The 27476-nt window shown below is 54.1% G+C and overlaps 6 protein-coding genes across 6 annotated transcripts; 4 read left to right on the top strand and 2 right to left on the bottom strand.

Annotated features, from left to right (window-relative positions):
- Positions 1 to 3685: 3685 nt before the first annotated feature.
- JN550_006762 (uncharacterized protein) lies at positions 3686 to 5787 on the top strand (the record flags this gene model as incomplete). The annotated part of the gene is made up of 3 exons (XM_049318536.1): positions 3686 to 4536; positions 4588 to 4950; positions 5037 to 5787. The coding sequence occupies 3 exons, from the start codon at positions 3686 to 3688 to the stop codon at positions 5785 to 5787; spliced, it is 1965 nt and encodes a 654-aa protein (XP_049171331.1).
- Positions 5788 to 7580: 1793 nt separating this feature from the next.
- Positions 7581 to 8480, top strand: JN550_006761 (uncharacterized protein; the record flags this gene model as incomplete). The annotated part of the gene is made up of 2 exons (XM_049318535.1): positions 7581 to 7606; positions 7661 to 8480. 2 exons carry the CDS (start codon positions 7581 to 7583, stop codon positions 8478 to 8480), a joined length of 846 nt encoding a protein of 281 aa, XP_049171330.1.
- Positions 8481 to 9693: 1213 nt separating this feature from the next.
- JN550_006760 (uncharacterized protein) lies at positions 9694 to 11844 on the bottom strand (the record flags this gene model as incomplete). The annotated part of the gene is made up of 4 exons (XM_049318534.1): positions 9694 to 10854; positions 10910 to 11286; positions 11343 to 11503; positions 11564 to 11844. The coding sequence occupies 4 exons, from the start codon at positions 11842 to 11844 to the stop codon at positions 9694 to 9696; spliced, it is 1980 nt and encodes a 659-aa protein (XP_049171329.1).
- Positions 11845 to 17826: 5982 nt separating this feature from the next.
- JN550_006759 (uncharacterized protein) lies at positions 17827 to 20912 on the top strand (the record flags this gene model as incomplete). Its single annotated transcript, XM_049318533.1, has 2 exons — positions 17827 to 20603; positions 20660 to 20912. 2 exons carry the CDS (start codon positions 17827 to 17829, stop codon positions 20910 to 20912), a joined length of 3030 nt encoding a protein of 1009 aa, XP_049171328.1.
- A 930-nt stretch (positions 20913 to 21842) lies between these two features.
- JN550_006758 (uncharacterized protein) lies at positions 21843 to 25306 on the top strand (the record flags this gene model as incomplete). The annotated part of the gene is made up of 7 exons (XM_049318532.1): positions 21843 to 22657; positions 22729 to 22871; positions 22919 to 23007; positions 23059 to 23913; positions 23965 to 24262; positions 24315 to 24444; positions 24493 to 25306. The coding sequence occupies 7 exons, from the start codon at positions 21843 to 21845 to the stop codon at positions 25304 to 25306; spliced, it is 3144 nt and encodes a 1047-aa protein (XP_049171327.1).
- Positions 25307 to 25659: 353 nt separating this feature from the next.
- On the bottom strand, positions 25660 to 26570 carry JN550_006757 (uncharacterized protein; the record flags this gene model as incomplete). Its single annotated transcript, XM_049318531.1, has 5 exons — positions 25660 to 25695; positions 25874 to 26049; positions 26103 to 26299; positions 26357 to 26508; positions 26568 to 26570. 5 exons carry the CDS (start codon positions 26568 to 26570, stop codon positions 25660 to 25662), a joined length of 564 nt encoding a protein of 187 aa, XP_049171326.1.
- Between the last annotated feature and the right edge of the window lie 906 nt (positions 26571 to 27476).

The following is a 27476-nucleotide window of genomic DNA, read 5'->3' as shown; positions in this document are numbered from 1 at the left end:
CCGCGATCTGGAATACATACCCTGCGCCAAGGCCCCCCTGCCTGCGATCTTCTCTCTGGCCCAACGTCATACAGAGGGACAAGATTTCGGTATCACATGCTTTGAGGTCGTTAAATGAGGGTCGACAGCTGTATTGTAGCCCCCAGACTGTTTTATACCAGAACATACGAGGTTTGTCATGGCGGCGATTAAGATGGTGCAGGTACGTACAGTATGGTGTCCATGTTGGCCCATCTGCTGCGCGATCTTGGATATCGCGGCACCTCGATGCAGATGCAACGCTGCTGAGGGCTTCGCTTGGGGTGGTACGAAGCAACAAGAAGGGTAATCGCTCTGAAGTACTGCACCGATTCGACGATGGCTGGTACGCTGGCCCTTCGCGAATGCGGATGGGCAAGCTCATACTATGGTAGCTCGCCCACCTAGCAGGGGGTCCCATTCTCTGGCTCAACTATATTAACCGCCACATATAGCCATTAATCCGGAAATCTTATGGTCATGGACCAGCTCTACTTCATTTCGGTTTGCACATCAATAGTACCTACATGTGGCTCCGGTGCCTATCGTTTTTCGTCCATCGTTATTGTCGGTTAGCAAGTGTACCTTGTGGCATATGAGCGATGTTATACGCAGATGCGAGCCGGATTGGCAGGGCGGGCCAAACCGCTGAATCTCATGAAGAAAGCTGGCGGCCAAGTTCATCGTTGCCATTGATAGCAAATTGGAACGCTACATGACAGTTGCGCCGCTTTCTCGCAGGCCCGCTGCACCGCTACTAGCTCCTTTCGCAGAACTCTCTAGTCGAAACTGACATCAGCAGGCCAGGATTCCAGACTGGCATCGAGCTATCGATGTTCAGGGCCAATCATGTGGGGTACTTTCAGCGCGAACCGGTAGGATCAGGGGGAATCAACGACTGCCGTTGACGGTTGAACCCACTAGAGCCACGACGACGAAGGTCCTTGGAGATCTCTTCGAGACACAAAATGTCCGGTGCTGCCCCTGACAAGCCCCCAGCAAAGGCCCACGCATTTTGTGGGGAGCGGCGCAGCGTTGACGACAAGTCGACCCTGAGTGAAGTGTACCACATCGCCGTCCTTACTTGAATGATATATCCCCAAGGCCAATCTCTTTGTCACGAACGACAATATTGGGATTATGCACCTTTTGGAGGCTGCCACGAGGCTCAAGCTGCCGATGGCGATTCACCCGGCGGAGGCCGGGGCAATGCACATTAATAGCAAAAGGTGGGTGGCCAGGAGTCAATCCCAAGATGATTTGCATCATGCCGCGTGAAGGCGGGCGGGCTCGACGTTCTATTTTAAACGGTGCGTCTAATTGTGTCTTCAGTCCGCCTGTAGACGCTGATGAATTGCGTAGGCGCAGTCTGCAGATCTACAACCATTGAAGCGGTATGCTCGCCAGCTCTCGGCCTGGCCCAAACCTCGCCAGGCATGCTGATGTATTCTGACTCCTGCCCTTCGGCATGCACAACATTTGACTATTGCTGACATGCCGGTAGAGGCAGGCCGCCTCTACCGGCTGCGATTCTCCTCTTCCCTGCCGCCCAATCAGAATGCCGATGACGAGGGCCTCGGCTGCTCTTGCGGCTGCTGCATGGAGGTGTGTCGACGTGCGCTTAACGAAAAGAGACGCCCTGCCACTTGATTTCGTAGACATCTGCTGCTTGATATGCACACCTGATGCCCTAACTATGGTATCGACTTCGTGGGTTCTCAGTTCTGTGGAGCTGCAGTTAGGCACTATGACCCAAATAGGGAATGTGATATAGAAACTGTGGGAGTGGCTCTGATCTAGTCCCTGCACATCAGCAAAGTCCTTCTCCCAGTACCGACATCATCCAACAGTTGCCTCTTCAGTCCACCGCGTTCTCGTAACAATCCTAGACAAGCAATGACGCAGAGTCGACATAGTTCTCTTTGCCCTGGGCTGGCGGGAAAAGTATCGCATTCATCGCATCAACTTTTGTTTACTTTACTTTGCATTGCAGACTGGATCTCTCATCTCGGTCGTCTTCTATCTCGAGAGGCAATCCCATGCCTAATGCCCGTGTTCGTCAGCCGAAATTTGTTTTAACTGGAGTTACCTATACCATTGTTCTTTAAAGGTACCCGGTTTAGGGTTTTAATCACCGGCACCTCTCACGTATATGACCACCACCCATTGTTATTGGCATGCCGTGATCCAGAACGTGCAAAACAAGCCCAGCAGCGTCTGGGGCAAAAAGAAACATGGGTGTGTTTCCCAAAACGCTCTTCGGTACAAAGTCGCTTTTCTCTCCTGCTCTCGAAGCGAGCTGACTAGGTCCCCGCCACACATCCTTGACCCCGGTCAAGGGCAATCTCGTGAACCGATTTTTGCGGCCAGGACCCCATGTCCTCACACCATTCCCGCTCTGGCTCTTCATCGGCGCGTGTGCCCAACGGCTTTCTAGAAAAATAGCGGGCCTTGAAAGGTCTCACTCGGAGGATTTTGCTAACTAATCAGAACGCCCAGGTTGGGGGCCAGGGCGGGCACCGGGTCGAGAAGGACCTTGTTTATGGGAGGGGCCTTGCGGGCCATCTCGAGTGACTCCAGGTTTAATCGCTCGATGGCCCGTACCTCCATTCAATCCATGTGCCCCCTACCTGCCTACTCCGTCCCTCCAATCCCACATGTTCAGAGCGTTGTGTGAGCATTTTCCGTTAGGTTCTTTGGCTCTTCACCCCCCCCTCCCCTTCCCCCCACTGCCTTGGCCGCGCGAGGGTTTGGTATGTACATAACTAGGTACAGTACTTCCGGGGCCCTGGTCAGTCGTCGGCAGAGCAAGAAGAGAACATCCCTCTGCTATGGGTGGGTTTGCCATGGATAATACATATGTATTGGGAGCCCATGTTGCTTCTCTACGGTGACCCTTGAGTAAAAAATAAACCTCGTTCAACTACGATCACCAAGATTTCCTGCTATATATCCCTACAGGCAGAGTAACAAAGAAGGCTCAAGTGCCAGATTCCGTACCTGACCCTTACCTTGGCGTTTCAACGAGGTGGAAGCCTTGATCTTCGACAGCGTCGTACCGAGATATCGAGGTGCCGAGACGACATAGGCCGTGTGCTGTGGTCACCCTGCTAGAGCGCTTGTCGCCTCCGCCTCCTTCCCAGTCTGGCCGTATGCACTGTGGTGAAAGCTTGCAGTGCGCGCGGTAGTCGTGTTTAGACCCCGAGACCTTTCCACTCACTAAACCTGGACCTGGCCCTGGCCCTGGCTTCCCTTCCATCTATCCTGCTCCGGGACCCTGGCCGTCAACGTTCATAAGCGTCCGCCAAGAATATCGTTTAGTGCCGTCCATTGCACATAACCAAGGCCCCTCCGACTCGCAATATCTAGCGTAGCCATCCATCCCCATACAAGTACAAACTTGCCTGCAACCTTATCTTCCAATATCACTTTATTCCGACCCCGTACCTTGAAGTGATCATCAAGTCTCTACTAGATCAGTTTGACCGATCAAAGCAGGAAGTCTCTGGGACTGAACCTCCTGTAGCGGTAGCTGGATCTAGGTTGACGACGGTGGCTTGAGATCACGAAGGCAACACCAGCAACCTCAAGGATTTCCAGAATCGACACCGGTTTTCTGGAGGAAAGGCATGCTCCCATGTCCGCCACAGCGACTCTAACGGCGACCATGGCAGACCTGAAGCCGGAGTCGGCACATGGAAGCCTTTGGTCCAACTATGCTGGCTCGACTGTCCCGTTGTCAACCCGTTTTCCAAATACCGTGGAGTCGTCTCTTCCTCATTCCTCGGCGGCGTCCTCGTTGCATCATCCAGCGCGAGCCAGGAGCAGTGTCGACCACTCGTATCCTTATCCAAGATACTCCCACGGAGAACCGGAAGCTTACAGCAGACACCCGCAACCGCCCTTGACGCAGCACCACAGCTATCCCAATCTGAAGCGATCGTATGATGAGAGCGAACACCCGCCGTACCAGGAAATTGTCCAGGACCTCCGGGACGATGGCTCCAAGCTGACAGTAAACCATGACCACAAACTGCTGTCGTTCCGCAGAGTCCAGGACAAGCACACCATCGTTGACCAGCATGGCCGCATGCAGCAGCTGGAATTATCAGCGCAACTCCATGGGATGTTCTTCCTCTCGGAAATGCCTTCCAATAGCAATGATGGCTCGATACTGCAACCCGAGCTGACGTGCTACCGGCGAAATCTTTTCCAGATTAGCGGTTCGCTCATCACGCCACGAGGCCAGTTGTCCATTCTGCGTGCAGAGACGGGGGAGCAGGTGCCCGTAAGCAACACCGAGGTTACAGTATCAGCAATCGAGTCAGTAGACGGCCATCCTGTCCGTCTGATCGTCATTCCCTGGAAGACGCCACCACCGAACGCCCCCGAAATACCCCAAGGCCCGGACCAGGAACCCCCTTCCTTGCCCTTGATTCCGTTCCAGGATGATGGCACAGAGACGGACGGAGACTACGCTGTATATCCAATCGGTTGGCGACGTCTCCAATTCAGAATGTAAGTGGAACCGAATGTTGCCAGGGGATCTAGTGCTGACCATGACGGAAGAGCGACTGCGAACAATGGACGGCGGAAGGAACTCCAGCAGCATTTTGTGGTGCACCTGAAGGTGATGGGAACTTTGACGGATGGGACAAAGGTGGTCCTGACTGAGGCCGCAACCGCACCCATCGTTGTTCGAGGGAGGAGCCCGAGAAACTTCCAGGCCAGGAAGGAAATCCCTCTACTGGGCTCGAGTGCAGGGTCGAGAGGACAGGCCCTCGTTGAGACGGGACTGGGTATTGTTGCAGGGCCGTTAACGGTGAAGCACCAGGATCCCAAGTTGCGAGGGTTGAACTTGGAATTGCCTAGAACAGCTTTCACGTTCAACGCTTCAAAGCTGCCGGGTAGCCCTATGACGATGAGATCCAAGTACGTCTTTTCTTTCGGAGAGCACCCAGTCAGGGGCTGCCAATATTACCGAAGCCAGGTTGAGCGTGTGGCTAACAAAACAATAGCTCTTATCCTACCTGGAATCCTTCGAATCAGCTTCCCGTATCACAGATGCCACAGTCTGCAACCGCTGCTTATGCGCCAACGAGCCTCTCTTCAGACGCTTATCAGAAGCTGCCCTTGTCAGGAACATCGACGTACACGACGGAACCACAGGAGATGCCGCTTCAGTCATCCATGCCGCCTGTCCAGGTATCCATGGTCGCCAACGAGCAGCAGCCTGCCATCAGAACACAGTACGCGTACGTCCAGAACACCACAGCTCCTCCGCAGCTCTCGATTCCTACGACGGCCATGAGCACCAGCTCTGATAACAGCCTCAGCGTCCCCCGGTACATGGACAGCTCTAGGCCCTCAAAGAGCCCACGACATGCCACCAACCAGTCCGTACATAGCACCGGCTCCATCACGAATAACGACACTTCTGAATACCGTTACGGATCGTCGTATGTGCCAGTCAACCACGGCAACCCTAGCGACATGGGCTCATCCTCCTACACCACGGGAGACGGTAGCTCAGCCGGTGGTCATGGGCAGCAGAGCTCGTCACGAGATTACTACCCACCTACCACGTCCTGGACGACAACCGCCAGCGAGCCGAGCGTAACCGCTTATCACCACGCTGACAGTCGGCCATACGGCTACTCGGATCAGTACAAGGCAGGCCATAATGTGCCACCCTTGAAGACGGAGCATAGTCACGCTCAGGCATCGTACGGTAGCTCAATGGGCCATTACAACTGGAGCCCGACGTAAAGGGATGTGATCATCATACCGCAATCCAGCGGGTATATGCCCTCGTGCACCATCGGGTAGAAAATATGTGCGGTGCTCTCCCTGTGTATGGAGTCAGCTCTTGCTGCGCAGCCAATCTTCAAACCTAATGTACTACTATATTTAATAATCGACAAACGACATACCGAAGAGGAGGATTTTAGAACGGGGTCGCCCAAGTCTTGACACAGGCAGACTGGGATTTTCCGAGGGATCGGAATGCCGCAAACATGGGGGAAAAAAGGCATCTTGGGTTGGGTTTTGGGGTTCTGGTCATAGGGGGCCCAATTTTTCGTTCATGTCGTCCAAGCCTTTTACTGTCAACATCTTGTACAATGCATAGCTGCACCCCTTCAACCCCCCCTTCGGCGCGATTCAAGGTCGGCAATGATACAGCAAGGCCACTGGGAGGGCGGCGTCCATCCGGAGTTGGATATATATTTTCTCTTCGCATTTCCGGTATCCCGTATCCTTTGACAGCCTGGAATGGATTGATATGGCGGAAGTTACTTGTCTCGGATATCGGTAAAGTCGGCAGGCAGTTCAGGGTAGCAAGTCAAAGTGTTGAAAACCGAGTTCCTCCCCAGCTTGACCGTCGTTCGAAGAGAAAAAAATTGTCGATTACATGGTCGATGAGTCCTAGTGAAGCTAATGGGGTCTGCTTCGTTTCGAGGACCTTTGGGCCCTTCTTTCTTCCTGCCATGACGCCAAGATACGCTCATCGTTGGGTTAGGGATGGTTTGGGATCCCGGATACCTGGTGTAGGAAGTTGGCGGGACGTAACGCCGACATGGGACGTAGGTAGCATCGCGGTGGCGTCGTGGTAATGGCGACACTGACAGGAAACAAACACGGGCGCTCCCGAAGGCTACACACAAACACACACACGGCTAGGTGCAGGTTACTAGACAGACATGTAGCAATCAAGACGGCTTCCACCTCTGAACTCCAGCCTAGCCCGGCTTATGGGCAAAGAGACCCTCAAATACTCGGTACAGATCGCAATTCTACTGAAACCGCTCAAAAATCAAAGACCCGGATGGAGCACGAGAGTTGGCGGTCTTTCCCCTTGTGAGCTATGCTTGCGAGAGCTATTGCTTCGCTCTAATGACGGCGCCCCACAGCCGCAGCGTCACTAGACACCGTTTGGGCGGCGGGAATCATCTAGGAGAATTAAATCTCCATGATCCCTGGCTGCCACGTCCGCCGCAAGGGACGGGGAGCAGGTTTGACAGGCAGCGAACAACGTGCCCAACGGGCGCCGGGTCTGAGGGCTGACAAAGGGGAAAGGATCGGTCCCCTCAGTAGTCTGGCCCCTGTGGCCCTCTGGCGCCGCCTATTGCCTGGCACCATGGCACGCTGGGTACTGCCACACCTCGAGGCTTGGCGCCCGCCCTGGCCGCGCCGCTAGCTCGCGTCTTGCCCGCCGCCGGCCTGGTGCCGATAAGCCTAATGGGACATCCACCGCGTTATCAACCCGGTTTTTTTCGCCCTCTGCGCCTCGGGGGGTCCTGCTCAATTGCCGCCACACAGACTGCCAGTGCAGGTGGGCGGCCATTTCCAACCCTCGTCAAAGCTCGTCTCCGTCGCACAACTGCAGCGCCCGGTCCGCCTCCAGTGTTCCATTGAATGCGGCTCTCGTCAGGGAGCCCCCCGGTTCTGTCCAAATTTGACCGGAATAATCCTGTCTGCCTGTCCGCCAGCTGTTTGCCCGGCAGATTGCGCTCTGGAAACTCTACACGTCTCCTCATCCCACAGTGGCACCAGCATCAGACATGTTCGAGGTCCCTGACGCAAAGCGGTCAGTTTCCCGGCACCGAAGGAATGATCTTCTCAGCTGACCACTTTGATGCAGGGTTCGGCGTGAAGACCTGTATGATGAGCTGGCGTCGGACAGCGACCGCGCCAGCCAGGATGAGGAGGCGGCCAGGGAGCTGCGAGGCAAGTTGAGTGCCCAGCTGTCCGGCCTGCTGGACTTTGACTTCTCCTCAGATGAAAGGGCGGCCCAGCCGGCCAAAGAAGCCAGGTCTCAGGAGCAGGCTGGAAATGGTAACGCTGGGGCCGAGGACGCAGACGCCGATGAACCTGATGAGCTTGCTTTTGAGTTCAGACTCTTCCGTGACGAGGCCCCCACCCACACCATTGTCATCGACCAGCATGACGACCAAAAAGCGTCGGGCGAAGGGGCATTTGTCGTCCCCAAACGGCCCATGTCCTATTATATGACCGAGGGGCCAGACAGTGATGCTTTGAACCGCATCAGGTCTGCCGCCGTAACACCTGATTTCATCTTCGCAGATGCGAAACGAAGACGGTGGGGGCTAGAGAAGCCGTGGCGAGTCACTCATATCACTATTACAGCGAAGGGTGGTCCCCAGGTGGAACCAAAAGAGGACGATCTCACAGAAGGCAAGAGGAAACGGCCAGGGAAGAAGAGGAGGATCATCCTGCGCACGCGGGCCAAGGCGAAGGCAGAAAAGGAGGAGGCCGCAAAGAAGACCCTCCTGGACAAGGAAGAACACCTGAAAGAGAAGAAGAAACGGCTCAACCGCGAGAAGAAGCTGAAGCGCAGGGCCAAGGAGAAGGAGAAGAAGGCTGCCACCAAGGGAGACGGCCAGAACGCGCCTACTGAGGCCGCACCCGACAGCACAGACGGTGATGATTCGGAGGCTTAGATGACTCGAATTCGTCGTCAGATGTGTGTGGTTCCTGCGATTCGGCTGGTATTAGCGACTGATCACGGACTGTGCCGTCCGCTGTTCGCGTTGACAACATGGCAGTGACTGAGTCTCCCCATTGCAAGTTGGCACCTTGGCGAAAGGCTGTCTGTCGCATTCTTCTGCAATCTTGATGGATGGGTGATCGGGTCGAGTTCGCGGCGCGGAACCAATTGTACTTATATCTTGATGGGATATGAAACCCCTGCGTAAAAACAGGCTTTATGTGGAGATGCAAGAATTGAGCTTGTGTGAACTGTAGTTCTTCGGTAACTGGAATGTGTATGACTTACAGCAGCGTTCAGTTTCTGTAGCGGCTTCAATCCATCTGGGCAGTTCGGGGGAAGAAGGCAGGCAGGCAGGAGAGGTGGGGTTTAAGTGGAGCAGATTGCCGGACAGACTTGTATACCCGTATACACGCGGACCGGCGAAGATAGTGCTCAACTTATCACTTGTGACTATAAGATGAATCAGATGAATCCAATGTACTTATGAATCTTCTTGGGGTTTCTTTAGCTATCTTATCATGGGTCTCCTCTGCAGACGCCATTATGCTACTATCTGGGTTCCTACATCCCACCTCTTCCATGGCAATTTGCCATCGCTTAAGCACAGACGTTCAATCGTTTCCCTCATCGGCCTACATGGCATAATCCCAGCTGGGCGGCTTCTCTTCGATGACAACCCCCCAGCTCACCGTCGCTTCTCCACCCGGCCTCTGTATCTGAAAGACCCCTTAGAGAAAAGAATCACAAAGGAAGTTATGGGAATCTCCTGGTCTTCTGTGCGACGCCTAAAGTATGCAAGTGAAAACATGTATGGAACAGCGCCTCCCCGGTCTTGACTCCAGTTGGTGGTGAAAAAAGGGCTTCTTCGTAAAGGAATGAAAAGAGTTAAAGAAAAAAAATATTGAAACAACGAAACGAACAAGTGGGTCAGGTATCACACAGGACCCCCGTAGAACGCCGATTTGTGGTGGACCGGACCGGATTGAGCTTTTGAGGCCATGCTTTCTCACACATCTTTCTGGTTCATCGTACAAATGCGCCCAGATATCTGGAAGTCCCAGTGACGAGCGACCAGACAATCTGTGTCAAGGCTACTGTCATGGGAAATGATGTCAAGGCGACAAGGATGAGTGTCGCCTCTGCATCAAGCAACTTTGAATTCATCAGATCCAGTCGCCTCTACGCTCAGCGACGTCTGAGTTGCCACGGTTGCGGGGCGGCGGCGGGCTGGTTGCTGTTTCTTGCACGGGCGTAGTGTTCGCCCGTTTCGGAACGTTGAAACCAACGCCCTTTGGGCTAGGGATCTTCTTGACGGGGCTTTCCGGCCTGTATACTTTGGAACTTAGGAGTCCTTCTTGCCCCTGAGAAGTGTCAACCTGTGCGAGGGTGACTGCGCGTGGTACAGGAGGCAGAGTCTTCATCCTTGCATCTTTTACTGGATCCCGTGAGCTGGTCGCGCTCACAGGGCTCTGAGGCTCTGATGGACTCGATGGCTCATTGCCTGTGAAGGCTGCAAGTGGGCTCGGTCTCAGTGCCTTCGGGCAATCCAGGTTATGTACTTGCTCGGCATTCTTGACCATTGTACTCGCCATTGGCGGCATATCGTCCACATTCGAGAAGCGCAAGCCGATCTGTACTGTGGCGGATGATGCCATTGATGAGTCTCTTCTGTGGCGGCCGCCTGTCTTGATTGACGGTGGCGGTTTTAAGGTCTCAAAGTCGAACGGATTTGTATTTGCGACGGGTGAGTATGTTGTCGCTGGGAGCATCGCCACCGAGGTAGTATTGGCTGCGTTGCTCGGAAATAACGAGTAGGATGTTGAAGGCCTCCGTTGGTGGATGCCTGCTGACGGCAAAGTCGAGGCTGGTAGCTGAGCCGGTTCCGGGGCTCGGGGTATTGTTGTGGATGGGAACACGCTATTTGACTTCGAGGGATTCGGGCTGAAGCCGTATGTGCGTAATGATTGATTTTCAACGGACTCCTCCTCTTTCTCGTAACGCACAAGGGACTCTTCACTTGCTGTCCTTCCAAGCTGACGAGGGCCACTGACTGGTTGCAGTACATGGCTGGAGAAGTCGTAGTCGTTTGAGTCGGCCTTGCGTATTTTATGTTTCAACTGCTGTCTTTCATACTCGGCCATCTTATCTCTGGGCCCAATCGTGGAGATGATGTTCGAACGGAAGAACAAGTGGAGCCCGCCGTTCATCAGCCCCGAGACATTGGCCACTACCGTCGCAATCATTGACAAGGTGAGACCGGCGTCCCCATCCATGTCACCAAGGTTGTTGAAGGTGAGATAAATGAAGAATGGTACCATGAGGATCTTTGCAGTGTTAGCAGGGCTGGCATAGCACAGATACTGATCCAAAAAGACTCACGTTGGAGAGAATGCCCACAGCAAGATAGTATACCATCCTTGACGCCTGAACCCTTTCACTCGTTTCAATCGTAGCGTGTCTTGTCAATTTCAAGAAGACAATCACAGCACATGCGATCAAGATAACAGAGATGGTCATGAACAGCGCGAACCCTCCTTCTGCCCACTTTGCGACGAACCAAAAAAGAGACGCAAAGCAGAAATCCGATGACGGGATGAAGAAGGCCACTAAACCCGTGATTACAAGTAGCATTTTCCAAACGGCCATGCATATTGCTACAGTCCACTTCCCTCTCGGAGGGAACGGCTTCGTTCGAAGTCCACGGAGCGCAATCTCGATGCCGAAAATAAGCTGCACGTAAGGAACGATGAAGATTGCTAATATGCCTGTTAGTTTCTCTTGCATGAGAGGGGCCCGTCTCTTCTCAGCTCACCTGGCCACATGAATTGGGATATTAATGAACAGCCCTTAGCGAAGAGGCCGTCCAACCCGCGAGACTGAGATACAGCGAATATGATTCCCTGTATCGTAATAGCCAGAGATAATATGAAAGGGTAGGTCTCGGCGCCTTTAACACAAGTGAAAATACTTGGTCTGGAACTCAAAGTCAGCGAGTGTTTTCTTTCATCGTGAAACTTAAGCGCCGATGCTTACTTGGCCTGTCCCCTTGTTCTATTCCTCTGTGCCCTCTGGTAGCAGTCGTACAGAATACCCAACGCTGCAGCGAACGCCGAAATGGTGTTGAACACAGACAGTATTATGGCGGACTGGCGAATCGATCGTGCGGCGAGGAATTTAAACTCATTGATGACCTGGAAGGTCGAGTTGCCATTGGCCGCCTGTAGAAACCCCCTCGAACTGTTCGTCATTGTTGTGTTCATGGCGAAGGCGCTGTTGGCTGAATAGCCACTCCCAATGCTGTGAAATCCAGACATCGTTGCTGACAATGGACTCTAGGCAATGGCGCCGTGCCTAAACCTGTCTTTCGGCCGTTGTCATTTAATCCATAAATGATATCGGGTGGCGGTTCGAAGTTTCTACCGTGATGTCGTGTGGGGGATAGGAGGAAGGAGGAAAGTAAGAGAAGGATGAGATGGAAAGAGAAGATGGATTGGCTACACCAGGAGCCGGATTACAGACCAGACGAAACAGACCCTGAACCTGCAGAATGGCAAAAGAAGAAGTCTACAGTTAGAAACGAAAGACACAGCAACCACTGGGGAGCTGGGATTAGCGGGTAGGAAGACTCGCACCAGGCCGCAGTCCTGTTCCAGAGGAGACGGAAGAAGATCAGAAGAACGCATGAAAGCCAGTGGTAAGAAGAGATCATATCACAGATATGCTGCACAAGGTGATCGCCGTGACCATGGCCCCCGCGCGGGCTCAGCAAGGTCCGGCGTCGCCATCGAGCTAGGCCTGCAGGCCACCAAGGGTCACAACCGTCATCTGGTGTGGTGGGCGGAGAACTCAAGCATGGGAACGACCAAGGGCCAGACGACGATTGGACACTGGTTTCGAGGGACCCAAAATAGCTATCACTGGTGCATCTGCTCGCCGTGGGACACAGCGAGATGCGAGTGGACACGGCAAAGGTACCCTCCAGACGACATGTCGCGCCATTCCGGCGAATGGGTACATGGCAACTCCCGTCACTGGTTCATGGGTGGCCGAATCCTGACGGAGTGGTGTCAGGTCTGCAAGCAAGAGGTGGCATAGTGGTGGTGAAGCGATCGCAGGCCTAGACAAAGCAAGTGTAGAGCATTGTGTGGCGATGGGGGTTGAGGCAGAGATGGAACACGTCCAGGTTTCGTCGTTGGACCAGGCTATGACAATAAGGTTGGGAGTTGAGCCCCAAGGGGCCGCGCTATACCGAGGACGGACTAGCACGCCCCGCGTCTGGACGGGGATCAAACGTCCCGGAGGCAGACCCTGGCTCCTGCACGCTCGTGCTGGGGTTCGAGCTGCCAGGGGATCAGCCGTCGCTATTGCCAAATGCGACTTTGCGCCAACCGCGCCGCTGGCTTGGGTGCGTTCTACGGTAGAGTCAACCGACGACAGCCACCAGATGCCGCCAGAATGCGTCGGGTCTGCAGCCACGACGGTGTCTCATCGGCACAGACGAGCCACCAGTCTGCAATAGAGGACGGCAAGTGACAGCGCAAATAGCCAAATCAAGACTTGATTGCCTCTGCGTCCAAGCAGTTGGCCGCGGCATAGTCATGCACCAAAGGTGACCGATACCTAGCGTACGAACGCAGGCTATCGTACTCCAGGTTGGACCCTCATCGACCGAGTGACATGCAAAACATGGGGGTTTCTGAGAGTTGCTGCACTGGCCTAGCCGGGTGCTGACCCACTACGACTACGTAGCTGTTTGGACGTGCTACACGTACGTGGAAAAGTCTGAGAACTGATCATCCTGGCCACTAACGTGGCAGAAATCTGTGTAAGACGAGTGAGGGAACCCTCAAGCTCAACGTACCTCCACGCCACCTCTTCCGAAAGAGCCTGGTGCTACGAGGTAGATGCTGGCCCGATGATGACAAGAAACAACGTAACCCCTGTTACAACCCAAGTGCTGGTTCGTCTGGTCCCACTGCAGCTGGTTTCTGAGGCATAAATGGTGTCAACAGCATGAAGTGCTCGGACTATACATCGTGAGGGGCAGCCGACTACCCTGGCAAGATGCGGAAGCGTTCAATTTTCAGATGACGGATCCGAGGGGAGGGCGATCAAGAACTCGATCTTCTCTTCGTGGTAATACAGTGGCAAGTTTGGTTGACTTCACTTACACCCTTGACGCTCCTCTTGTCAAAGGAATATACTCGAACGTGATCGTCAAATCATGATATCACTGGAGGTCGTAATAAATGGTCATCAGTGACCTGTAAGACCTTTCGAGACCTGTGTGGAGCGCTCAGCTGAGACCCTCGGGCCTAGGTTCTAGAAACATTTTCCACCTCCCTGCCCCGTAGAAGGTATGGACAGGGTGGGTATGTGTTGGTGGTCTGCCAACCCCCAACCCACACCTCAGAAGACTGTATGAGCCTTGTGGGCATAACGCCGGCGTTTGCGAGCCAATGAGCTCGCTCCATCGGCATAATGCTGGTCTCCAAGATAAGCAAAGCTATGAACAAGCTCGTCGGAGAATTGTGCCGTTCTAGGCCAACTCCCGCCCTGTCGTCGAGGCAAGTAGACTTACTCAGCCTCTCTCTCTCTCTCTATGGGGGATTCAGCTGCGCTAGTGAGCGCGAAGGTGGTAGGAAGCATGTCGATCCGAAATGAAGGGGCAGCGCAAACATGAGGACGAGCAAGAAAACTTGGCTTCTGGCCACGCGGTGCTAGTTCACTTATTCTCCGGGCCTATTGTTAATGAGGTTAACTCCATCTTCGAGGAATCCTGCCCCAGGGACCGTGGTTGCGTAGTGGAAATGAGGGATCAAGCCTCACATGCTCCTGCAGACCGGAATGGTCCTTGACAGTATTCCCGAAGTTGGCTGGCCGTATCAGCCGCTTGTAGGCAGCAAGTGGACTGAAAACTGATATATGTGTCTTACTCAGCTTCTGAGCACCAGAATTCATGCTTCCTAGCAGTGTGGCATCGCTTCGAGTGTAGTGCGAACAGAAAACAAAGCGCAACTTATGATGGAAGACATAACGGTGATGACCAGGGTGTTGATCATGCTTTGCATAACTCACCTTTCCGGGCTTCTTGGAGAATGCGGCGCCAAGCGTATTACATCAGTAACGGTGTGCCAACTTGCCAAGGGCCTTGCGGAACTAGCAGTAATAGTCCGCTGCCAAAAATTTAGTCCATTGTCAGAAAATGCTCCGCAAAAGCTTCCGGATCCGTACATGTGGGAACTTCCTATCAATACTCGGTTCGCTTTTACCGAGCCGTTGGGGAAAACGGGATGAAACAGCCACATTCGGTCTCAAGATCCGGTAGCAGATATATTGCGTGGCATCCCAGCCTCATCGCCCGTGAATGGAATATGTGGAAATGGAAGTTCGAACGAGAAACGACACAATCTTGAGACGGAAGAAGGCCAGAAGTGACTCTCATGCTTGACGTTGCGCAGCGAAAATTGCTGCGACTTTCGGGGTTGACGAAGCACCCTTTGCGAGTCTGAGACGCACCACAGAAAGACAGCATTTCAAACCCTCTTATTGTGTCTAGTGTAGTTGAAAAATGTTAATAGCCGTCCTTCGTCTAAATCTAAGTCGAGCTTGACGTAGAGTACAGAAGAACACATATCATGGTCGGCCGGTGCGTTGGACTATCAAGACATCATTTTACTAACGGTAGTATTGGCATTGTTCTTCAATATTTGAAACGGCTCTAAGTAACGAGTTCAACAGTGTTTTCTGCTTGTTGCCAGTTCCTGTGAGCAATACCATGATTACGGTGCCACAACATGCTCGGCTGATGGATCTCGCGGAATCATTGTGTGGCAAGAAGATTTGCAGTTACGTCTCAGGACCAACTCTTCCATGCTGGAGGTTGAGGCGAACCATCTGGATCGCACCCAGAATGATCAGTTGCGACTGGGCTGCCTTGAAGCTGGTGATCCCCAAGACGAGATGAACGGCTCTATTTGCAGAAGAGAAGTAACAGGTCGGAAGCAGGTGTTTCTGACTGGCAAAATCTGAGTTACCGAAATGATTATCATTTCAGCATGTAAAACCTGCTATGACATGATCATTGATCAACACAACCTGGGAATCGAGAACCCAACTGATCGTTCAACGGCTCGCACCAGCTTAAGAGTGAGCCACAACAGCTTTGCTAGTCATGCGCCACAAAGGAGGCGTGGCGCGGCACGGGGCTTCCAATCCGAGCACGTGCATTTGGACGCTAGCAGCGATTGTTCTCGCCAAACAACACACACCTCAGACAGTGAAGCCAAGGAGCAGAACAGATCCCACCGAATCCACCGCAACCAACCTCACCTTAGGGGTTTCCATCGAACTTGCCGTCGTTCCATCGTCGCGATGTCGCATGGCACCTTCAGGATGGAGAGATACCATCCGTTTCTGCTAGCGATGGGAGCGCTGACTGCCTCCAGGCAAAGCACACCTGGATGACGGTCGACACCGCCAACCTGCGTCCTATCTAATGTCACGATCCCACATCGCGCAGTTCTTTCTAGCACCTCGCCGCCGCTGCCAAACCGACCCGATCTCTCATAGTCTTGGAGTTATATTGACACTCCGCGTTGACGTGATGCCCTCCGCAATCCGAGGGTCGGTTCCTATCCAAAGTCGTCAGAGTTCGTTGTTCCTGGTCGTGGCCAGTGCGGTCGCATTACCAGCGAGCCTCGTACCCGATGCCCGAAGCCTCATTGAAGCCTGGCCCCCCTCGCCTCCCATTTTTTGTCCACGTTGGGGACGGTTTCGCTCCCGCGCGACGTCCAAGGTATACATGGGTTGAGCCCCCTGCTCTCGTGGTTGGGGATCATATTTTGAACTTACCATGCTCTACTGCGTGCACCAGTGTTGCTGTCGGCTCTCGACTTAAGAACGGCACGTTTCACTACTGGTTGCATGGACGGGTAGTTGTCTAGTTATTTGATTCGACTGCCAGCTCTCGCTCTGTATCCAGAAGCCAAGGGATGGTGGTTTTCCTGGCGTTGCAGGCACTCTCCCCTGGCTTTCGCCATACCCATCAGCGTTAACGGACATTCTGTGCAACTGTTCTCAATGCTAGGAAGGCTGGGAGGACCGCGCCATGTGACTCTATCGTCAAATTATGTCGGTCTCTTCCCATTTCTGCCCCTACCTTCCTGGTTGCTGGCTGGTTGCCGGCTGCGACTGACAGGGCCTTGATGTGGTGGGCTGGTGTCGCTGGCAGCTGATATGCGCATGCAACAAATGCGGGGAGTCACAACGCCTCTTCGCATCGCAGTCTGGCCATAACCAGGCACGCGCCGCTTTTGCATCGCTAACTGATAGCATCGCCATCAGGCATGAACATTCTCTTCTTTGAATCTTGGGACACACGATGAATCTGGGGGCGGCGGGACTGCCTACGTTAGGTGATCAAGCTGCTACGGCAAGTTTGCAAATGTGCATCAGGACGTCTACTGTCGGCACTGGCGGGCCCGCTACTCCGGTCTTACAAGTATCGGGGCAGATTCTCAAGTAAATGGGGCCATGAATAAGGGAAGGGAAAGCTGTCGGAGGATGGGCGTCTAGGAGATTCGTAGATAGCCTTTTTGTGTTGCTTTGCCTGACTTGCCTGCGCCTTTCGAACGACCCGAAAGCACGGTCGGCAGCGCTGCGAAGCCTGAAGGCCCAGGTCGCCGTGGATTTGGGCGCATCAATCGACCAAGGCGTGGCGAGGGCGCGGCGCGTCCAGCATATGATCATTGGAACGCGGGATGCTGATCCGATTTGGAGCAGTATCCTCTGGTCCTTTTTGCTGGTCGGCGGGAATGCACTCTGTGCCTGTGCCTGTGCCTGTGCCTGTGCCTGTGCCTGTGCCTGTGCCTGTGCCAGTGCCTGTGTGCGTGTGCTTATGCCTACGCCTGTGTAGGCTGGAGGCTCTGCGTCGACAGGCCACTGGCACCAGGCGCTGCCCGTGGCACTGAACACTGGCACTAGCAGGGGGAAAACGACGACCCACCACCGCGACGGAAGCTTGACGCTGCACCCTCAATCAGGCGCAAGGTCACTCATTACTCGCGAACATCGGCAGGGCCTCGTGGGCAACTGGAGAATCTCATCGCCGCCCTCTTTGTTCGGACCTGCCATCGACCGGATTCTGGGACTGGGAGAGCAGCCTCATCTGCCCGCTGCCCACTGGACTCTCATACCATTGGCCTACTGCATGGTGCAGTCGCCCCCATGTCCTTCGGCTAACTTGCCGTCTTCGTTGGCACTAAAAATCCAGTCCCGACTCCGTGCTGCACAAGATGGCCTACGCCGACAGAGACCACGAGCCTCGATCAGGCCACGCATATCACCGCCCAGCACACTCGCCACACGGCTCCCATCGCAGCCATTCGAGGCGAGCCTATGAGCGTGCTGGACATGGTGCCATGAACCGCGACGACGACGACCGCAGAGATCGAGGCAGATCGGATCGAGAGCCTCGAGGTCCGCCCAAGGCTTCCTACGACAGAAGACGCTCCTTATCGCCTGCACCAAGACGCGCGGAACCCCCGCGGGGGCGCGACTACCCACGCGACACACGGCGTGACGGCTTCCGGGAACGAGACGATATCCCCAAGGGGCCTCGACGTCGCTCGCGTTCGCCCACCTCGCCGGGCAAGAGACGGCGAAGCATCAGCCCCGGACCACCGTACCACGGCAGCAAGAAGTCGAAACGCGATCGGGAGCGGGACAAGCGACGGGTCAAGAAGGGCCGCCCCCGCCCGTCATCCCCATCCTACCGGCGCTCGCCCTCGCCTTATCGTGGACGTCACGCGTCCGACAGACCTGATCTGTTCGATTTCCCGCCTTCGAGGGCTCGCAGCCGCTCTCCGCGCCATCCCGGCGAGTCTCGTCTGGACAGAGGTGCATCGCCGCACGAACGCCCTCGTCGGGGGTCGCTGTTGAGTAATCGCTCGCGCTCACCACCACGGCCCGGGTCTCGCCATTCAGGACTCTCACGTGTTCATTCCCCCCACCCCCCTCAGCTTTCAGAAGCCGGGTCATACTCGCGGAGGTCCACGCCTGGCCCTGAAGCTCCGCTGTCTCATCGTCCTCACTCCCCGCAACCCGACCGGCCACCCCCTACAGGACCCTCTGCCTCTCGCAAGAAGCACCGCGAGGACCCTCGCCTGGCCAGACGGCCACAACCTTCGTCAGGCGCCAACAGCATCGAAGTCGGCATGAATAGAAGGGCAGACGTGCGAAGTAGTTACGGACCGAATACGTCTGCAGCTCTCCACCCCCCAGGCCGTTCCAGTGATCCTCGTCACAACTACTCGCCCTCTCATGCTACGTCTGGCTCATCCCATCATGGCTCACCAAGTGCACAATCACCCCATGGCGAGAGATCTCGAGGTGCTTCGGCATTCTCCCCGCAGCGTGGCTCTCACAGCGGACCTCAGTCCCAGTTCAATCAGTCGCCGCCGCACCCGCCGACAGGACCAAGTCGTGGCTTCTCAAGGGGGTCCTTCCGTGGTGGAAGCTTCAGTGCCCCTCGCGGCGGATCTCGGAACGGTGGATTCAACCCGCCCACAGGCCCATCTGCTGAGAGAGGCCACACGAGCCATAGCCATTCCGGGGAGAGCACACCTAATCACGGACCAAACCTTCAACAGCCTGAGACAGTTGCGCTCAGGAAGGATGATCCTGTCACCCAAGATCCCTCGCAACCCGAGAAGGAGCCGCCATTTGATGAATCAATGGCAAAGAGAATCGACGACCAAGATATCGACGAGCAAGTGCCTCAACCAAATCGTGCTCCGCCCAGTGGTCCTACGACAAGCACTCAGTCGGGTCCAAAATTCAGCTTCGCCTTCAAGGCTACATCCAAGACTCCAGTTGCCGCCCCTAAGCCGGAGATCTCGCAGAAATTCAGCGCCGCTCCTCCACGAAGAGACCCGCCGCAGCCTGCCGATGATCGTAGCAACAGAGACCGGGATTTGCCTAGGGATGTCCCAACTGGTCCAGCATCGTCTAGATCACGAAATGACCACGAATACCACAGCAGGCAACGAGCTCCCGAACACCCTAGGCCGGCGAGGCCTCCCAGAACGAGGAAAGTAATAAGGATAGAGAGGCGCCTGAAACCAAAGCCCACATTACCCGAGCACCTGGCCGCTTCCGAGTCTCCGTTCTATAGAAAGCCTGGCAATGACTCGGTGGTTGGATCTGGTACCTATGGTAAAGTCTTCAAGGGCGTACATGTTTACAGCGGACGACTTGTTGCCCTGAAGAAAATTCGCATGGAAGGAGAAAGAGATGGCTTTCCTGTCACTGCCGTGCGCGAAATCAAACTGCTCCAATCTCTGCGCCATGAGAATATTGTCTCCTTACAAGAAGTAATGGTTGAGAGGAACGATTGCTTCATGGTTTTCGAATACCTCTCGCATGATCTCACGGGTCTTCTCAACCACCCTTCCTTCAAGCTTGAACCCGACCAGAAGAAACACCTAGCCAAGCAGCTCTTTGAGGGCTTGGACTATCTGCACACCAGGGGCGTCCTTCACAGAGACATCAAGGCTGCCAACATTCTCGTGAGCAGCGACGGTATACTAAAACTTGCAGATTTTGGTCTGGCCCGGTTTTATGCCAAACACCATCAGAACGACTACACGAACCGTGTCATCACTATCTGGTACCGGTCTCCGGAGCTGCTTCTCGGCGAGACACGATACAGCGCTGCAGTTGACGTGTGGAGCGCTGCGTGTGTGATGGTTGAGATCTTTACCCGCCATGCTATCTTCCCCGGTGATGGCACGGAAATTAACCAGTTAGATAAGATCTATGCCATCCTCGGCACGCCAAACAAGGTGGAATGGCCTGATCTTGTCAAGATGGAGTGGTTCGAGCTCCTGAGGCCTGGCTATCGTAAACCGAACGTCTTCGCCGAGAAGTATATGGAGAAGGTTCCCGCAGCCGCGTTCGAACTCCTAGCCTCCATGTTTCAGTACGACCCTGTTCGGCGGCCCTCGGCTGCCCAAGCCCTTGAGCACCCTTACTTCACCACGGAGTACCCGCCACCCCGGCAAGCTACAGAGTAAGTGCCCTCCTGGTGACTGCGCAATGCACTTGTCACTAACGATGTATTCCCAGACTTGCGAATATCCAGGGTGACTGGCACGAGTTTGAGTCGAAAGCACTGCGCCGCGAAAAGGAGCGTCAGGAACGGGAGGCCCGCCGTGCTGCCAACTCAAAGGCGAAGGACGCAGAGAAGCCAGGAAAGGAAGTCGAGGTGCGAGATAAGGAGAGGAAACGGCCGGGCTCATCGCATGACGGACGTGACACTAAGCGACCCCATATCGAGGGTCGTCCATCATCGTCAGGAAAGCCCTCGGAGGGACCGTAGAGAGCAAGGGATGAGGTGCTTCACCCCCATGGCCATGGCCCTGAGGACGGGTCGGATGCATGCATGCATGGACTGGCATTAGCACCATCAGGATCATATGCCCTCACATCTTCTGATGGATTGGAGTCTAGGAATTATTTGATACCCCATTTCTGCATTTCTGCAGCCATCTCCGAAAATCACGTAGAAAATGCGTTTTAGATGGAAGCATGCTTTGCACGTGAATCAACGTGAAGAGATTTCGAAAACGTGAATGGAACGCTTTGGATGTGCTGCTCTGGACCACTGCCCAGAGGACTGAAGCATGGCAGGGAGTACAATCCGCATGAGGTGATGAAAATACTGGGTTGTCGCGTGCTAGCTCTGCATAGATACACCCGGCCAGACTACTGACATGCAGTATAGGATGCCATTATATTGAACGGGATTTGCGTGGATGCCTATCCCCCCTTTAGACCGAATAGCTACTGTACTATGGTAGGGATCTTAGATATGTACCTTGGGGGGGCGCGAGGGGCCCTTAGGTACCTTAGGCAGACTTTACAGTAGCACGGGTACCCAGCTGCCCAGGACCCCTTGCTAAACAGCACACCAGCCAGGCACGCTAATTGGCACCTACTATGCTAACTAGAGGCTTAGCTTGGCGCCAATCATCAGTGGGCGAGACCCGCGTTCGCGCCTTAGTTGGATCGAAGCCACCGAGCTATTCTGTAGGGAACTTCGAGTGTTGATTCCGCAGCTTCGAAAGGGGACAATCGGCCCAAGACTGGAGCGCGGGCGAAGTTGGTCGACGACCTGCAGCTACAAGAAGCCATTCCTGGAACCCCAAGGCGAGACGCCCCCGAACAACATGTGCTTCCGCCACCTGCGCCGCTAGATACCCATTTTTACCACATCCCCCCAGAACTTCATGCGCCGCCCTCGACAGCCATGAGCTCTCTGTGGCCATCGCGGGTCCCCAACGAGGACGCCGACGGCTCCAAGGCCGCCGGCCCCGGACCGGTAGATGTCGCTGATACAGGCGTGGCCGCCGAGAGTAGCGCCGTGCCGTCCGATGCTGCGTCGGCAGCAGCCGCAGCCGAATCCACGAACAGTACCACCGCCGCCGGTGCCCTCAACATGCAGCAGGCAGGGCAACGGCCGGGCCTGCAACGGAACCAAGTGCCTCCCAATCCACCGAGCCTGCCACCGCCGCCCCCGGGTAACCAGCCGCCTGACTCGCTGTCACTGGCCCAGCTGCGTAGGATCGTGTCCGAGTTCCCGAGAACCGAGGCCGCCGCCTACGACTTCACGTACGAGGACACCGGCCCTCACGCCGAGGAGATTGACGAGTGGTTCGTCTACCAGTTCTGGCAGTGGGTGCGCCTGAACGCCGCCCAGCGCGTGTTTGAGTCGCATTGGGAGCAGCATGTCGCGGCTGCGCTGGACGAGAAGTGGGCTGCGTGGGACGACGTCGACGGGGAGACCCGGATGAGGTTCTTGCGCAAGACCCTGCGCCTCGTCGACTCCGGAGATGATGTGCCGCGCATACAAGCTATTGGCACCATCATGTACCTCGTCTGTGGGCGCTGGGCTGATACGGCGGTTGTGCCGCCGTTTGCGGCCGATCGGGACCACGCACAGGTAAGAACTGTGGCCACGCCGGGGCAACTGCGAGCTATCACAGAGGGTATCACATTGCTGGCCGACGCGGACGGGCTGCCGGTTATATGGAGAGCATTACAGAATGCTTTCGAAATCCTATGGTAGGTCCTGGTTAACCCCTGCATCCATGAAATCCCACCGTGTTTTATGGGTCGCTCACGACGCCAAACAGGACTTCAGACACAACCCGTCCACCGCAGGAAGGCTCCCAGGAGGCACAGGACGAATTAATGAACTTGATGACGATCATGTACATGACGATACAGGTGGTTCTAGGCAACCGCCACGAGTTGCCCGGCGTCCACGACAAAATACGTGAGTGTCACTAGCCCATCGGGAGTCAACTGAGCTGATGTCTATAGTCCAACTTGATCCAAACATAGCCACCTTCATGCTAACAGTAGTCGCCAAGATCAGGTGGTTGGAAGGCGTTCCCACCTGCATGACCCAGGTTCGTGGCCCTAGAGTCACCCTGAGACAATTCATAGCTGACCCAGGATAGATTCTGTTGTTGCTGTGGAAGACCATCCTGATTGTCTTCGGTGGCATGCCTGATATCGAGGAAACAAAAAAGGCCCTGGCAGAAACAACGACTAATGAACATGAGAAGGATACCATTACAGCTTCACCCCTGGACTACCATGCTTTCAGGCAGGAAATATCGTCCAAATATCCTGCGTATGTACCACCGCAATTACCTCTACCCCTGGAGGCGGATGACACTTCCCTCTTGCCTCCTCTGCCCAACCATCCGACGAGAAACAATGGATCAAACGGCATCTTGCCTGGGCCGCCAAATGCGCAAAGTAGCGGTGCCTCGATTCTGCACCAGCCCGTCCATATAGCAACGCCAGCCCCATCTCCGCCACCTTCTCCGGGCGTAGGAGGTAAAGGAGGAAAAAAGCAAAACTATCAGACGAACCAAAATTTCCCCTTCATGTACCCACCTTTGGATGCGACTAGCAATAGTGCGGGCGGTAAAGGCGGCGCTGGTCTTCAAGATCTCCTTGTTGGGCGCAGATGGGAGGGGAGCGATATACCCGCTTCCATCCTCGAGGCGGGAGAGCTTTTTTCCAAACGAGTTCGGATGACGAGAGCAACACGCCAGCTTTGGGAAGAACGTGAGAGGTTCCTCAAATTCGAGAGAGGCTACGATGGGTCAGACGATGACATAGATGACCTTGACCTTGACGCGCTGTCTCTGGGTGACGAGGAGAACATTGATGAAGAGAAGCTCCTTGCCACTATTGAAAAGCGGATGGCTAAGTCTCAGGGGCCTGCCATTGACTTTGGCCCCGAACCTGATCGACTAAGTGGCGACATCAAACACCGCCTGCAAGTCATTGAAACATTCTACGTGAGTTGTACTTTCGGTTCAAGTTCCCGCCGCGGCACTGACTGAAAACAGGATACCACCTTACCTCAGCTCCAATCCGTTGTCATAGTCCTTATGAGGGTCGTGCTCGCGAATGTGACGGCGTTCATCACCATGCCTCAGCGTGGACAGGATGCTCAGGCGAACAATGCCCGCATGAATCAAGCCGGCATGCCCCTACTTCGCTCCCAAGATGGAACAAATGGTTCTGGCTCTCAGGACTCTCCTGATTTGTCCTTGGAAGATCTAGATCAGCTGAGGCAAAGAGAGCTGGAAGGCAAGGCGCTCTCAGGAGTAATTTTGCTGCTACTGAAATGGTTCAAGATCTCACGTATGTTCCCACGCTCCTTTGCCAATGCTTCTCAGACTAAGTTAGACTTCAGACGTGCTCAAATTTGAGTACTTGACGCAGTTGCTCCTGGACTCGAATTATATACCACTCATTCTGAAGTTCTTCGCCCATCAAGACGTCCAGCAAGTGGTCGACAGCAAAGCCGACCGCCTAGATCACAGGTGAGTTCTTGCTACTTGTTTTGGTTGAACCAAGCTAATCGTGTATAGCTTTTTTCAGTTCTGTAATCTTCGGGCCCGAGGTCCTGGCGATAAGCCTACGGAGCCAACGGAAATAGATGGACCAGAAGATGAGAGCGAAGACGAGGCTGCACCTCCCCCTATAAAACGGAGAAAGTCACCTCCGAGGCCACCACAGAACGCTTCGTCCAATGGGGAGCAGATATCTAACCCCGAGCCTCATCCCTCGGCTCGCCCTGAAGTTGACGAACTCGGTTATCCCTTGAACCCCTTGCCGAAAGAGCCGATCACGGACTTCTCGCGGCGCAACTTTTTCGCCTTGATCAATTACCTCCGCATCTTGCAGAAGATATGCAAAAACAAAGCTCACAGGAATCTGCTATTGGTGCAGTATAAGTCGTCTAACATCATTCGCAAGTCTCTCAAGGTGCCGCAGCCCGAGCTGCGCCTTTATACGCTCAAGCTCTTCAAGAATCAGGTCCCCTACTGTGGCCGTAAGTGGCGGCAGAGCAACATGCGTGTCATCACCGCAGTCTACCTGCACTGCCGGCCCGAGCTGCGCGACGAGTGGCTCGCGGGCAGTGACGTCGACGCCGAGGTCGAGGAAGCGCTGCCTCTGGAGCAGGCACTGCGGAGTCTGACCCACTGGTTCAATGTTCAGAGACACCCGGACCAGATGGCGGCCGAGGTCCGCGAGGCGCTCCAGGAGGAGCAGGACTTCTTCAAGAGGGAGCTGGACAAGCTCGAGTTCACCTGGCTCGACCCGACCATGGCCCAGGTCGAGGGCGGTATGGGCCCCGGTGTTGAGTGGGACGGTCAGGTTGCCATGGGACCTTGGGGTTAGAAACCCGAACCCAAAATGTCTGGCCACGAGCCAAAGGATCAATGAAGTACTGAGAGCGCAACTTTGTTGAACAGTACGACGGACAGTATTCAGTGCTCCGCCGGGAGGGGAGTTGGTGCGCCGTCTGGCTTCATTTAGCTCAATTGTGCCGAGTATTCTATGTGTGTGGGTCTGGGGTATAGAGCTTGAGAGCAAATTAAACGCATCAGACCGCCTCAATGACCTAGCCTGTTTGTCAAACATGGTGCTTCCACTTGAACCCCATGGACTTATGATGGTACTGTCAAGGCAAGAAGCGAACACCGTAATAGACAAAATGCTATTCTTGATGAAATATTGGTCTCTCACAAATGTTATACGGACGCATAACGGTCTTCAAATTTGACTAACTAGAAGCAATGAGACAAGCGAAGATACATCGAGATTAAAGTAAGATCAATACAAAGTATGCCCTGACCCGTTCCCAGACCAAATTCACGCAGCAGAGAAAAGATACGAGGGTTCTTGAGGGGCCCGACAAACAAGAGAAAATCCTCGTCCCCGGACTGTATGGGAAGGGACACTTACGAAAGCTCTCATGGTATCCCTACTGATAGTGCTAGGGCCGCAGCGATCGCGACCTGGTGAAGGAATCCGGGTCTGTGAAAGAACTGCTGTACGGACCTTCTTCATGCTACGGGCGGAACGATCCAAACTACTGAGAGTAGTAGACGTTCCTATGGTCTGAAGAGGAAAAGTGAAGTCTACTTACGTGTTAGCCTTTGTCTGCTTCGAACAGGATTCACCTCACTCTTACCCAAAGCTAAGATGCGCCTGACACATGAATGGTCCAGTCGGCGTGCCACCTGCTGCGCATCAATGACGTAAAAGTCACCGGCCTGGTATGCACCCAATGGGTTCCTCACATTCTCAAAAGTTTCCACAACACCTCCAAGGACAAATGCCTCCCAGGCTCTTCCGGATTCGCCCACGAGGGTTCCATCCGAAGAAAGGCTATTATATAGTGATGGGAGAACGTTCACTTCGGCAGGTGTGGATGGCCTATCATACCCAGTCAGATATCCGACGAAGAAGTGCATCAGCTCATGAGCTACTGTGACTGTCATGAGAAACATGAACTTCTCATAGGCGCCCAGATGAGCCTCATGGGGTTGTCGGTTTTGAGCTGCCCCCGCCCCTGCCCGAATTAAGTTCTGGATAATCTAGCAGAAAGAGAAAAGCAGTAGGAGGCATAGACGACAGTACTAAGAGCAGAGCATACCATCTTCGTCGCCAGCGCTTAATATCATGGGCCTTGCTAATGGTGCTGTATCAAATCTGCTGTATGTGCTGTATCACCTGACCCCACCCCCTAAAAATTAGTGGGAGTCCCCTGTAAGCCCCTTAAATCTACCACCACCACCACCCAACCTACGCACCTAATAAAAAAAACCGTAAAATCAGCCTGAAAACGCGAAAAACGCAATAAAATACTAATATAATAAAAGTGGTACGATTATATATAAAGTGGTTCGTACGTTAATTACGTAAAATAATATTATAATATTATATAATTATCTTTTAATCGTCGTTTTCCATCGTCGTTAAGTTTATAAAGTCTTTAATTTCGATACCGTTTTTTAATTATTTATTATTACGATTAATTATAATAATCGTTACGATTTATTAATCTCGTAAAGACCTCTTTCGGGAGGATTGTAAAGTAAAATTTTAAAAGGATTTATAATATTATAAATGGGTGAAAAAACGGCCTCCTTTATAACAATTTAAGTGAATTACACTTAATAAAATGGTATTAAAAAATCGGTCTATTCGCCGGGCCGGTGGTTTGGGCGCAGCTGATGGCAGCTGAGTTTTGGTAGTTTATAAGGGACTCCCACTAATTTTTAGGGGGTGGGGTCAGGTGATACAGCACATACAGCAGATTTGATACAGCACCATTAGCAAGGCCCAATATCATTAGTACTCTCCACTGTATCGCAGGGCTCTGTGGTGCACATGTCAAGAAGAGTCCCTGAAAAAGAGGCTGTGTTTAGGAAATTCCGCAATACTTATGACACTCTGATCGACTTCGCATTTCAAATTGGTTGAAGTATATTGCGTAGCTGCCAGCGAGTGGCTGATGAGCGAGCATCCTGGGGTAGGCTGTGGCTGGTCCCACCCTTCTTGT

The sequence above is a fragment of the Neoarthrinium moseri genome (genome assembly GCF_022829205.1).
Source record: "Neoarthrinium moseri strain CBS 164.80 chromosome Unknown scaffold24_Wmoseri_CBS_16480, whole genome shotgun sequence".
NCBI classification, from domain to species: Eukaryota; Fungi; Ascomycota; class Sordariomycetes; order Amphisphaeriales; family Apiosporaceae; genus Neoarthrinium; species Neoarthrinium moseri.
This window is presented reverse-complemented; position numbering and strand designations above follow the sequence as displayed.